At 35.2% G+C, this 14,627-nt stretch overlaps 1 protein-coding gene across 1 annotated transcript; it reads left to right on the top strand.

Moving 5' to 3' along the window:
- The first annotated feature begins 11,667 nt into the window (after positions 1 to 11,667).
- LOC145031666 (DELLA protein GAI-like) lies at positions 11,668 to 13,976 on the top strand. Its single transcript, XM_078980269.1, has one exon. It carries the CDS (start codon positions 11,913 to 11,915, stop codon positions 13,656 to 13,658), a length of 1,746 nt encoding a protein of 581 aa, XP_078836395.1. The 5' UTR covers positions 11,668 to 11,912; the 3' UTR covers positions 13,659 to 13,976.
- The last annotated feature ends 651 nt before the right edge of the window (positions 13,977 to 14,627 follow it).

The following is a 14,627-nucleotide window of genomic DNA, read 5'->3' as shown; positions in this document are numbered from 1 at the left end:
CCTGTTTCTTTTTCCAAAGTTAATAATTCATTCATATGAGACTAAATGACAGTTTTATGTGTACATTAAAAAAGAAACCAAATTTCACAATAGTCATCAAAACTAACAATCACTTATGTTTATTGCTAGCATAACCCGTTAACTAATTTTGTCCAGATATAAGAAAAAAGAAACATGTATGCATATCAAGAGTTTAATTGATTAAATTGAAAGGAAATAATCTCACTTTGATCGATGTATTGCAATTCCATTGTGTCTAATGTATTTCCTAACCTAATTTTGACATAAGGTATGTAGGAGAATTATACAAAATGTTAACTTTTTTTCAAGTACACCCTCTCAACTTGTATGTCTCTTGATAGCATAACCCGTTAACTAATATTGTCCATATATGAGAAAAAAGAAACATGTATGCATATCAAGAGTTTAATTGATTAAACTGAAAAAAAAAAAAATCTTAACTTTTTATTTGAAATAGATGAAACCATTGACCTTGATTAATAATAGCCTTTAAGGAAACCTTTCTAGACTAACCCAACCAAAGACCACCCATGTTTCTCCCATCACTAACACATCATAGACAGTGGCGAGTCTAGAATAGAAAACCATATGGTTCCTAATTAATGTAACCAATAAAAATAAACAGTCAATAATATTTGGATCGATTCGGGTTCTATATCGTAAAATATTTAAACATGCATCTTTGATATCTAACAATTATATTAAAATTATTACAATCATTCTTACGGTCTTATATATTAAAATATTTGAATTATTGTATCATTAATAGTAATTCCTAAAACAACTTTCTTTTTAAATATATGACATTAAAATCTACAATTTCTTTTTATGAATGGGAGGCTTAAGAATTGAAAATATATGAAAACAGAAATACTATATTTAATAACTCACGCAAAATTATTAGAACTTCTTACTAACAAACATAATTCATTAGTACTCATTTTAGCTTTCACAGCCTTTTACTATTTCAAGGCCGCAGATTTTAATTCTCAATACAGGCTAGACTACAGTTTCAACATTTCAATTTTTCTATCAAAATCCATTAACCCATTTTTATTGTCCAACCAAGAGAAAGAAAGAGAAACATAAAGAGCGAGAGAAGGCAAATATAACTCATAGATCGGCAACTCCTGGCACGGAGGAGGGAGGAGCACACCGGCCACGAGGGAGGTTGCTACTTGCTTATCGGAGTTGCAGACTGAGTTTAGCGAATGGCAGAAGAGAGACAACAAGCGAAGACGGAGAGGAAGAAGTGTGGTGACAGGTGAACACTCCAAAGGCGGTGTCGATATTTTCTCCTGGGGCTGATGATTTTTTCTAGTGAGTAGTTGTTTTCGGATTATTCAGTAGAGTGGTTATTCTTAAGAATATTTAACTAATTTACTTAGATTTTTTGTTGACTAATTAGTTGATGATTGGTATTTGTTTTTCTGTTACTTTATAATATTTTCTTAATTTATTAGTCTTTAATAATTTATGTTCACGTGTCCAACACAAACACAAGGTAGTTCCTGAAAAATCTCCAAGGTAATTCTAAAAAATATATCTATAAATTTTTTAACTAAACTTAAAAAATTAGGTGGGTCATAAGACTCACCTACCTTCTACTTAAACTCACCTCTGATCATAGAAGAACGCCTTCCAACATCTTAAAAGCCCCATGAATAATAGACAACATTTGAATGTGTTAGGGAAAATAGGTCATACTTGTCACGACTTAGAACAAATCTGATGTCACTTATCAAGTTGTGATGATCCTTGTTTGGAAGTAATGCAGATAACAAACAAAATTGTAATCATACAAAGACACAATATTTACATGGTTCGTGCAACGTCCGCAGATTCGGGCTAGTCAATTTAGAGACAATGAGCGTTAAAAATGAATTTTTGATAGAAGATTATTTAGAATAAATAATCTTAACTAAGTTATATTATACGTCACAATTTTTCCGTACATATAAAGAACGTTGAGATCTGAGTTATAACGAAGAAGTTATGACCCGTCGAAGTTTTACGGCAAAACCAACACGACACCAAGAATCGTAAAAAGTGAATTTTTGATAAACTAACTTTTAGCCTTATGAATCTAAACAAAAGTCATAGTATATATTAAAACGAGAATGTACATAAAAAGAACGTCAAAATCTGACTTCGTATGAGTAAGTTATGATTTTTCTAAGATTTAACATAGTAGTGCACAACCCGGAACTCAAATTTTAGATTGACCGATTTTTAGCCAATACAACCTAAAGAAGAATCGAAGATCTCATTAATAGGAGCTCAAAGATAAAAAGACAAACGAAAACGGACGTCGGATGACAAAGTTATGAATTTTTAACGGACTTTACCTGTCCAGGCCCGTTAAAAATATAACTTTAAAATAAAGTCAAAATTAGCCAACGGAGTCTAAACGAAAGTTGTATATTACGGTCTCGCCTACGCGTGGATATAAAGAACGTCAAAAACTGAGCTCGTATGAAAAAGTTACGGATTTTAGAAGATAATTAGTTTTTTGAGTAACCAACGAGTGACACGTGGCGCAATCTGAGCCGCACCTTCTTCCCCACGGCTTTGCATGAGATCGTGACACGTGGCACATTAATCCCAACATAATTTTGAGTATGTTTAGCGTAGCCCTTAAAAGCCCATTACGCTCAGCGTAATTCTTGAGTACGCTCAACGTACTTGGCGCTGACAGCCTATAAATAGAGGCGTTTTTCCTCATTTTTCTTCACACATTTTCTCAAATTCTATCCCAAATACCCCCAAAGCCTCAAGTATTTTATCTAGCCTTTATTAGGAGTTAGTAGCGAGTCCCGGAGCACCAGAAGACCCCAAGAAGAAGAGCTTTCGGCTCAGAAGTTCTACCCACGTAGAGCCCGATTCTTCGCTAAACTCCAATATAAGTGAGTTATGCATACCCTACTCTAAATATAGCTTATGTTTAAATATAATATCGTTATTATGATCCTATAAATAAGATTTATTAATGATTGAAAGTCGTCATACTGATTGATCTACTTTTGGGGATGATGTATAGGCTGTGATTTAGTGAGGTGTTTAAAATGGGATTTCCAAACAATATACCAAACAGACCCTACCTCCGATATGATCCTACCTGGTTGTTCCTTACTTGATAGATTATGAAAGTAGACTTTGAGTTAATGATGAATCTAGACTAATAATTACTCGAATTAAAGATTAGACTAAAACTTAGCGATAATAATACTAGGTTTCGTCGAAGGAAAATAGAATCGTTAGAAGTGAAGCGCTGCCCGAGTTTGGAATTGTCACTTTAACAAGTGAGTGCATAGTTACTTTCATCTTACACATAGATATGAAGTATTTTATATACATTACGTGCTATGTGTGCATATTATCTGTATATTTGCTATCTATGTTGGATGAACGATTTTATACATGTTTTAAATGATTTAAACTGTATATGTATTTTATATCTACAAAATATGTTGGGCAAAACATGGGTAGATGAATGATGAGAGATGAAAGCTGATATAAAGGAACATTGGAAGTATGGACATAGTTCCCTATAGATGAACATTGGTAGCAATAAACCTAGTATCCTATAGATAAGCATTGACAGTTGTGCCACAACTTGTATATGTTTTTGATCTACGATTTACTCTAAACATCTTAGTAGTTGCGCTCTAAGGATAGTATTAGTTGTTGCGCCTAATAGAGAACACCATAACCCTAATAATTGCGGCTAATAGAAAATGTCACAATTCTGGCAGTTGCGCCTAAATGATAATATTGGCAGTTGTGCTTAATGATAATATTGACAGTTGTGTCATTGGCAACGATGAACTTCATGCCTACTCCTTAGGACTGAATGAGTGAATGATAAATGATTCTTAGGGTAGATCCTTAATAAATAAAGAAGATAATGGGAATGGGTAATTGGGTTGATTGTTTAATGATTAAACATAATTCTATTATTGTGGGTTGAAAACCCTATGTACTCACCAAGTTTCCCAACCTTACCCACTCAAGTTTATTTGTATCACAAGTGTCGATATGAAGCTACATTATACTAAGAGATTAAGGAAATATAGATCATTAATGTAAATGAATGTAAGGTTTATTTGTGCTTACGTTTATGTATTGACGATGACATCCCAATGTTTTAAAAGGAATAATATACATTTATTCGGAAATGCTTTGATAAAATATTTATCATGTTTTTTTGGGAACAAATCTCGCAACATTTTCTTTAAAATGATACTCTGATTTTCAAAATAAAGCATAAACAAATCGGTCTTTTCTGGCCGTGAAAAAGGGGAAGTCACAGTTCGGTCAAGGTGACCTACATCCACGGGCAGGAGGGGAGTATTCTTTATTTCAGAGTTCTCAAACAAAGATTACAAGCACAATTCACCAGAGATTCATCTACTCACTAAGGATTCAAGATACAAGACACAAGACAAATGAATCTACATGCATCCCTATTTATACTTGAGGGATAAGACCTAAAACCCTAATAGGCCAAGACCATTGGCCCATGAAAGGTGTCAACCAATCATAATCTGCCATGCAACATCTTCAGAAACATTCTTCCATGTCATACACCCATGAGCAATAGCAACACACATGATGGAGAAACTTGTGCCATAGTGGAGAATTATGATGTACAAGTGGCGCACCATGAACACTAATGACCCAACAACCATCATGGTGGCACAACATCGTGTAATCCTTGAGCAATACCAACTTCAGATCATCCTTGAACGATCTTGAGCATCATAGAGGACTTCATAACATACTTTGCTCATCAAGGACCAAAATGGTCCAACTTGAGCCATCATAGCGCAACAACAACTCCATGGCGCAACAACATCTCTCAATGGCGCAACAAGAAATATAGATGGCGCAAGAGGCTTCAAGTGTGGTGCAAGAACATCAAGATTTGAGCAACCGCATCACCATGGCACAACAGGCACATTCATGGCGCAACAACAAGCCTCATGGCGCAAGAGTAAACATGATGGCGCAAGAGAGAGTGCCATGGCACAAGAGCATCACTCTTGGTCCATCTATTTATCATATGGCGCAACAAGGATCCCTTGTTGCTCCATATCACTCCCATGTGCTCTAAACTTATTCCAGTTGCTCCAAGCCCCCTTCTATATGATCCGTTCCTTTGGCACTTTATTTGTTCCTTTGTCAGTCGATCCATTCCTTTCTCAAATGATCTGTTCCTTTGTCACATGCTCCATGAACCCCAAGTGCTCTATTTAGTTCCAAGTGCTCCAAATGCTTCATGAACATGATCCAATTGCTCAATGAACATGATCAAAGTTCTCCATGAACATGATCTAAATGCTTGAGTAACATTTAACAATATCTACCTTAACTTGAGCATCCTCTAAACTCCACCTCAAACAAGAACTTCCTCTCCCTTCCTGCCATTTGACCCAGAAGGGACCTATCTCCTGCGCACATCAACCAAGTCCAAGAAAAGCTTGAACTTCTCTCTGGGCAACATCCTTGTCACCATGTCTTCCAGATTCTCCTTGGCACCAGACTTTTGAATTCATGACCTATCATATAACATGATAGGTTTCTCCACCTTTAAAAGAAGACACTGAATAAGACCACTTGCTAATGATCTTCTTATCTCCAGATCACTCCTACCTATATAAGTCAGCCTTAGCCATTCTTGAACACTTTTTACACTCCTTCAAAGCTGGAACACATTTTTCTCTCAAGTACCATCCACTTCTTCATCTTAATCTTCATAAAAGTAAGTAATCCTTCATTTGATTTGTTGATACTTGAACTTAACTAGCCTTCTTCCTTACTTTGATCCATGAAAACACATTTTTGGTGTTATATCTTCAAGAACACCAAGAACACATACTAAGTTTTGAACCTTAACGTGTATATAGGTGTTATATCTTCAAGCCTCTATAACGTGTATATACTTGTTATAACTTGTTTTAGGCCAAGAACACTTGAAGATATACCTGAAAAACACCATTTCTCATGATCTCTAGGTGTGTACGGCCGCACACACCATGTGCAACCATACACACCCCTTTTAGGTCCTAAAATGGCAACAAACTCCATTTATGGCTAGAATAAGAAGTAAGAAACATTCATAGATGGGTTCTATAGCCATACACACCTTATGTACAATCATGTATGATTGTAACACTTCAATATAAGTGTTTACTAGTCCCTAAGGTGGTCCCAATTCCATAATTAGTTGTTACAAACACTAATTGTATACATACATATGTCGTTATATAGGTAATAGGATCCGTTTGTGCTCAAGTCCGCGATTGACACTCAACTTCCTAAACCGATCTTACCATCGCATCACTCACTAAGGTGAGTTCATACCCCTTAATCAACTTTTTAAATGCTTTTAGGGGGGGATACAAGTTGAATCATACTAGTTATTATATCAATCACATGGGATTAATAACTATCACTCAAATGAATTTTCTGTACTTTAAACTGTTTTGTCAACAAAACTACTTGAAAATGATTATCAAATACTTTTATATGTTAAGCTCTTTATAAAACTTAGTTTTAGTTTCCAAAGCTTTTATGTTCAATTGTTTAAACTCTTATATTGTCAAATCATGTCCAATACATATATAGTTATATAAGTAAGGTTTGAAGGACTTAGGACTGATAATACACTCTATTTCATGTTCCTTGTTTGGTTGTCGACTTAGAGTACCCTATTGTTTGTCCGAGTGTCGTTTTATCCTTAGTTATATATTATGTGTATATGTATAGACATAAAAGCTGGTTATCTTATTTCAATACACTCAGATATACACACAACATTACTAGTAAACTATAATAGGTATAGTTTAGAAGTATACTACTTACTATTTCTAGTATAATGAATCATACAAAGAGTCAGTTCATACATGAGTCAATACATACTGTAAATAATACATACACTACACTATACAACTGAACATACTATAATGAGAGTCAGAGGGAACATACTACTCACTAGACAGAGAGAACATACACTAGTACATACTATTCATACCCACTATATACTATACTAGAGAACTTACTATGATGAGAATCAGGGGAGACATACACTACACTAGTACATACACTACATACACACTATAACATAAATGTGAGGCACTACTTCGGGGCATGACATCTCTGTCATGGATCGTCTTGTATCCAGAGCCTCATGAAGGGAGAGCGTAAATTTGTGTATAGATCTATACTGGACTGACCATCCTACACCTTGTTGCTAGCTACAGTGGGACCTGTAGGTCTTCGGGTGATGAATGTCATAACATTTCGACATCTTCGAGCGTCGTGTTTCTCTAGGTCGATCAAGTATGGTTACAATTACATCACATTATACCTTAATTAACAATTGGTTTAAGGTAGTTAGTACAATGGTAGCCATAATATTATTATACTACAGTACTTCATTATTTTCCCATTACATCTACCTTGTGACCTTCTCACATAAACGGTAATTTAAAACTATATTTTCACTAATAATAGTCACGTTTGGGAAAAATACTCACTTTTAAAATGATCAAACATATAGTACACTTGATGCCTTGGTAGAAGGCTGCTTTTAATGGAAAATATAGGATTTTCTAGGAGTTACAAACAAATACTACAAATATTTTACGTACTCTTACATTCAAACACTTACAAACATTTTCCATACAAATTATGACACTAAATACTTATGAACTTACCAGCTTTAATGCTGATAGAGTCTTTCAAAATAACTTGTATTCTCAGGTCAGTAGACAGGTACCGAGGCTAACTTTTGAGAATATGGAGCACATACAAGACTCATCTTTTATTTTGATTCATATATTGGTGTCTTATAAACCACAAAACACACTTGTATTAAAATTATATTATTAACGCAATGGATGATGTTGTTTGCATGTTTACTATTATTCTGTGTTGTGATACTATACATGACGTCCTCCACCCCAGAACGTTTCCGCCGTTCTTGATTTTGGGGTGTGACAATAGGGTATATGTATCATATAAAATCTATGTCATACATCTTGATAGCAACATACATTGAACAACTAAACTAGCATAACCCTAGTGTAATTCAAAAATTACAAGGTTTAAGGTTACATACCTTTTTTTTTGTTATTGCTAGCAAATCACACCAATCCTTGTTGTTGTGATGATTGGAAAGACTAGCACCAAAGAGATGATGCCTCTAATGGCTTGTACCCAAACCATAGCAACAAGAACATAAGAGGAGAGAGGAGAGGGGAGCATAAATTTGGCTATAGGAAGCTAGAGAAACATGGACGGAAATATGAGACCCTAGGGTCTTCTTTATAGCTGATATGGAAGCCATGGATAACCTTAATTTGAATATAATAATAATATCTAAAATATGGCAATTATCTAACTTCTTAATTATCAATAAGAAACATTATGGAATCCTTAGTACACAAGCCAAAGCTTGGCACAACCAAGATCTTCGATATATTTCAAGATCTTAAACACTTCAGTTTTTAACATCTTATTCAAATAACAGTCTTTATGTTTTAAGAACTTTATAAGAGTAGTGATTATGTTTTATGAACTCATTTACACGAGTAACTTATGAGCTATTTTTCAAGAGTAGTTATTTTTTTTTGAACTCTTTTCCTAAGGTTTCCATTATGTTTAATGAAATATTTTTCTTAAATTAAAAGATAATATATTTGAAAATAGTTAATAAAGATAAAGCATACCATGAGTTTTATTATCTAATGAGTCAAAGTTTATGTTTTCATGATATTATGATATTATACTTCAAGTTAGACATACTTACTACAAGCTTATACTTGTTATGACACTTTAATGTGACTGACTTACATAAAAGAAACGTAGTGATCATAAAAGAAAGGTAGTGATCATGTATACATTCATAAAAGAAAGGCAGTGATCATAAAAGAAAGGTAGTGATCATGTATACATTCAGTGTGATTTTCAGAATAATTATGAATATCTCTACATATGTATCATAAAAATGGATAATGATGATGACTCTATTAGGATAATACAATTCTTGGCGAAGTAGATGTCAAGTTATTATGATATCTTTACAAGTTGATTTGTTATTCATATATTGATAAGCTTATTGAGGTGTCACCATTTATAACGAGTCATGCGAAACAATGAATTGATACATAATTGATAGCTTAAATGAATCAGTTCACATCTAGTAGCCCAAAATGAACTATGAACGCACGATAGCTTGTATTGGAATGTGGTAATGCATTATATATATATATATATATATATATATATATATATATATATATATATATATATATTAGGGATTACATACAATTTCAAGTAATATTTTATTATAATTCGTAATCCTATGTTTTAGTAAAGTTATATTATGTTTCATAAGCTTATGTTTCCGAATAAGGTTATTATATGTCTTGAAAAACCTATTGTTTGTTGTAAAGGATTTTTAAACATATTTCCTAATGGAAGTTTATGATTTTTCATATTTTTCAAAAGTACAAATGTTTGATATGTTGAAAAGATTTTATGTTTAAAATTATATAACTCACAAGACATTTTTATCTCATGTATTATGTTTTGAATGTCACGTATCTCAGCCAAACGTTGCTTACTAATGGATAAGAGAATTAAATAGTACAAAAGTCAGATGAGATTTTACCGATAAAAATAATGAAAATGAGATAGATTGTCTCCCTAGACATTATAGTCATGCCACTTATTGAGGTAGTGTTTGATTTGAGTTTCATAACACCCCTGATTGATTGTTGTATCAATATAGGTTTATCCAGTTTGCCTAGAGGTCATGCCAAATTCTTAGTAGAAGTGTTAGAGTATTTTAAAACATAAGAACAACTTGACTCTGGTCGTTTATGATTACCACCGAAGTACACTTACCCTATCTTTCGGATGTCCTAAGTATCTCAGGAGTAAGGATAAAATAATCCATCTCATTGAGAATCACTTATGGCAACGATCCGTTAAGTAATGATCTCAACAATATGTCTCTTTAGAAGTTGTTTGTAGCAAATGCAAGTGAATATAACACAATATTCGCCTATATTCATCATGCGGATGTGATAGTTGGTGCTAAATTTGGTCTCTTCATCATATGGATGTGGTAGTTGGTGCTAGATTTGTTGGTGTCTTTTACACTATGATCTTGATAAAAACCTTAATAACCCTAATATTAAGGTACCTTGTGACGGTTGATACTATGTAATTTTTATTTGGAATCATTTGATGAGATTAGATCCTAAGGATTTTATCAGCTTAAAAAATCACAATTTCATATTTAGGTGATGATGTTCAATATTGGATTTTTTTTTCTTCGTTCCAACAAGAGATTTCAAATAAAAAAGTAAAGGACATTTAATTTAACAAAAACCTATTTCTAGTCTATTAACAAATTAAACAAGGTTTCACATATAAAAAAATAGATTTTTAATTACATTACAAATCAATTTAACAAAAACGTATTTCTAGTCTATTAACAAATTAACAAATTAAACAAGGTTTTATATATATAAAAAAATAGATTTTTAATTACATTATAAATCTCACTACCTACATTCATGGCATTACTTTCGATTGATTTCAGCGCAATCCCAGAAACCACACACCCATAAACATTTATTTTATTATCACTACATAATAATTTTAATAATAAATATCAGGTGAATAAATATCAAGAATAGGGAATGTATTAAATGCACGTGTAGTAACTAATAAAAACCGGCGAGTGGTGGAGAAAAAAAGAAATATGAAAAACATATCTCAAGTGTAAAGGAGAGGGCCCCACCACGTCAATTTGTTTTTAAAAATGGTGTACGGTTATTATGGGCTCGAAAGTGCATGTAGGGGAGGTGCACTGCACTGCATCGCATCATCAGACACAGTCTCCATAACCCCCCTCATGTATTGCGGTGCAGCCACGCCTCTTTTTTATGCCACTTAAAACCTCTTGTCCCGCCACCCAATCCTTCTCTTTGCTTACATACTCCAATTTTCATTCTACCCCCCTACACTTTCTTAAATCCACAAAATCTCCCCTTTACTTTATAATTATTCATCTTTCACAATAATATCTTTGACAATAATAAGAAACACCTCGTTCGGCCGCCCGCTCAACTTCCCCAATTTACGAGGGAGGGGCTCGTTGTAGACGATACACTAAGCAGTCTCATTCAGAACCATGTCGTACTGTCGTAACATAAACTGTTGGTCAAGTCTGTTTGAAACTGATATGATTTACACGATTTACAGATAAAATAATGTTATTGGATGTCGATTAATCGATATTTGTTTATTTTTAGGTCATATTCATAATGAGTGATTTATTCTAGTTAAATATAGATAGTCTTAAAGGGATGAGATTATTATAAGATCATTATTGGTGTTTTGAAGGTTGTAATTATATATAGAGAGGATAAATAGGAGATGCTTTTTAAAATTGCATTGAAACAAATGACAAGCATATCAATAAAGGAACCTTTTGTATCTTCTCTTGGTATCATGTAACACAAGAAAACAATTTGTTACATTAAATAAAGTATTTATTTAATAGTATTATATTATTTGTTTTAGTTTTTGGAAAAGGAAAGAAATGGAATAAAAAAGGAAATATAATTATTAGGGGGTCTTGGTCTGGCCTTATCTCCTTCTCCAGTTCATCTTGTGTTCCTCTCTTGAAGCTCGAGCCCCCACCCTTCACGAGCACTTGCCTCTTGCTTTCCAAACTAAAAAGAAGATTCAACTATTACTACTCCTATACTACTTTTTACACAAACCCCAATCCTCCATTCGATTTCATCCAAGTTTCTTTAACCAATTGATATACAGATCTTTTCATCAGTCTACGAATTTAATCAACCATGAAGAGGGATCGTGAGCGTGAGCGTAAGAAGGAAGCAAAGCCATCGTCGTCGTCTTCAATGGCGGTTGGAATTGGAAAGGCCAAAGATTTGCATCAGTCGTTGCCGGATTCCGGCGGAATGGATGAGCTTCTGGAAGTGTTGGGTTACAAGGTCAGGTCAACGGATATGGCGGATGTAGCCAAGAAGCTTGAGCAGCTTGAAATGGTGATGGGTGAAGATGGGATTTTGCAACTGTCTGATACTGTTCATTACAACCCTTCTGATCTATCTGGTTGGGTTCAGAGCATGCTATCCGAGCTCAACACCAACAGTTCTGATAATTCGTCTTCCACCAACTTCGGTATCGTTCTCCCCGGCGAATCCTCCTCCACCACCATGATTGATTTCTCCAACAACAAACAAATTGATACCCAACAAACAGGTGGTAAGATGTACGACGATGATCCATATGATTTGCGTGCGATTGCAGGTGGTGCTATTTACGGGACAATCGCAGAGGAGTCTCCGGTGTCTAGAAACGGAATTAAACGAATGAAAGCGGCAGCTCCTGGATCTGAAGCTGTTGACGTACCGCCGGAATCGCCGAAACCGGTGGTTCTCGTCGATTCTCAGGAGGTTGGGATACGATTAGTTCACACGTTGATGGCCTGCGCGGAGGCGGTGCAGCAGGACAACCTGAAACTAGCCGACGCTCTTGTCAAACACGTGGGTCTCCTGGCGGCGTCGCAGGCTGGCGCCATGGGGAAAGTCGCCACCTATTTCGCCGGTGCACTTGCTCAGAGAATCTACAAGATCTATCCTCAAGATGGGCTTGAAACTTCATGTTGGGAAATTTTACAGATGCATTTCTATGAAAGCTGTCCTTACCTCAAATTCGCACACTTCACCGCCAATCAAGCCATCCTCGAAGCATTCGCCGGAGCAACCCGCGTACATGTTATCGATTTCAGCTTGAACCAAGGGATGCAATGGCCGGCGCTTATGCAAGCTCTGGCATTACGCGCCGGTGGTCCACCGGCTTTCCGTCTAACAGGAATTGGGCCACCGCAACCGGATAACACCGATGCGTTACAACAAGTAGGATGGAAATTAGCCCAATTAGCAGACACAATCGGAGTCGAATTTGAATTCCGCGGGTTTGTTGCGAATTCATTAGCTGATATCGACGCATCGATGCTTGATATCCGACCGTCGGAGGTCGAAGTGGTGGCGGTGAACTCCGTTTTCGAGCTCCACCGCCTCTTAGCTCGTCCCGGCGCCGTCGAGACGGTGTTGAATTCAATCAAAGCAATGAAACCGAAAATAGTGACTCTCGTGGAACAAGAATCTAACCATAACGGCGCCGTTTTTTTAGACAGGTTCAACGAAGCTTTACATTACTACTCCACCATGTTCGACTCGTTGGAAAGCTCGGCGTTGACTCAACCTCTCAGTCAAGATTTAGTGATGTCGGAGGTGTACTTAGGGCGGCAGATATGTAACGTGGTGGCGTGCGAAGGTACAGACCGAGTTGAACGTCATGAGACGCTGAGTCAATGGCGGAACCGGTTAAACTCAGCCGGGTTCGACCCAGTTCACCTGGGGTCCAACGCTTTTAAACAAGCGAGCATGTTGTTGGCTTTGTTCGCCGGCGGCGATGGATACAGGGTGGAAGAAAACGACGGGTGCTTGATGTTGGGGTGGCATACGAGGCCATTGATTGCCACCTCCGCTTGGCAACCTGGCAGTACTATTATCGAGTGATGAGAATGAGTCAACCCGGGAATGGATTCTGGTGAACTCAGTAGCTGTAATGAGTGGAATGGGAGACAACGATAGAGAAAGAAAGACCCATACGAGTCAAATCAAGTCTTTTCATAATTTACATTTCACACACCCGAGTCAGCTTTTTTTACGTTTTTTCCACTACTTTCTTTAAGTGGTTGATGTTTTTTTTTTACTCGTTTAAATGGGAGTCGTTTGTACTTTTACTTTGTGGGGTTTATACCCCAAATTTTATGTTTATATTTTTTTTTTCTTTTATTTTAATAAAACGTCCGTGAGAGTTCCGGTTATTAACAAGTTTGAAAGAAAGATTGATGATTAATTTAATAACGTAACAACAGGAAAGATAATAGAAATTCGCATTTTAAATTAAAACCGTGATTAAATATGTTACTTTTTCTGTTACAATATTGTAATGGAAAAGATAACAGATCCGATCACAGTTTAAATTACACTCTAACTAAATCTGTTACATTTTTAGGTTACAAATATCAAATTTAACTAACAAGAAATGACTATACTTTTTTAATAATAAAATAATTCAGGAAAAAAAAGTTATTGATAGCGAATATTCAAGTCCCTCAGAATTGAGATATACATAGTTACGTACATAGACAACCAAAACAGTGAAAAAGATATGAGAATATCAGGCCGGGTCCAATAAAAATAGGAAAAGGACCATTTAAAATCATACGCCGGACAATAAATCCAAGATTAAAACAATGACTTAGACAATTATTGATAAGAATTCAAGAACATTATGAAGTATTTAGGTGAAGATAAAATTTAAAAATATTATCCAATTAATAATGCAGGGTTTTAATAGAATAAGTTGTAAGGATCTAAATTAGGACTTTTAAAGTTATTATAATATATTACTTTTTTGTTAAATTCTTTAGGTTTACGTTCATAAAAACTTGATAATTAAATACAACACATGTTTGCATG

Source organism: Lactuca saligna, chromosome 2 (genome assembly GCF_052625555.1).
Source record: "Lactuca saligna cultivar CGN05327 chromosome 2, ASM5262555v1, whole genome shotgun sequence".
In the NCBI taxonomy this organism is placed as follows: Eukaryota; Viridiplantae; Streptophyta; class Magnoliopsida; order Asterales; family Asteraceae; genus Lactuca; species Lactuca saligna.
The sequence above is the reverse complement of the archived record's forward strand: the minus strand, read 5'-3'. Positions and strand labels throughout refer to the sequence as shown.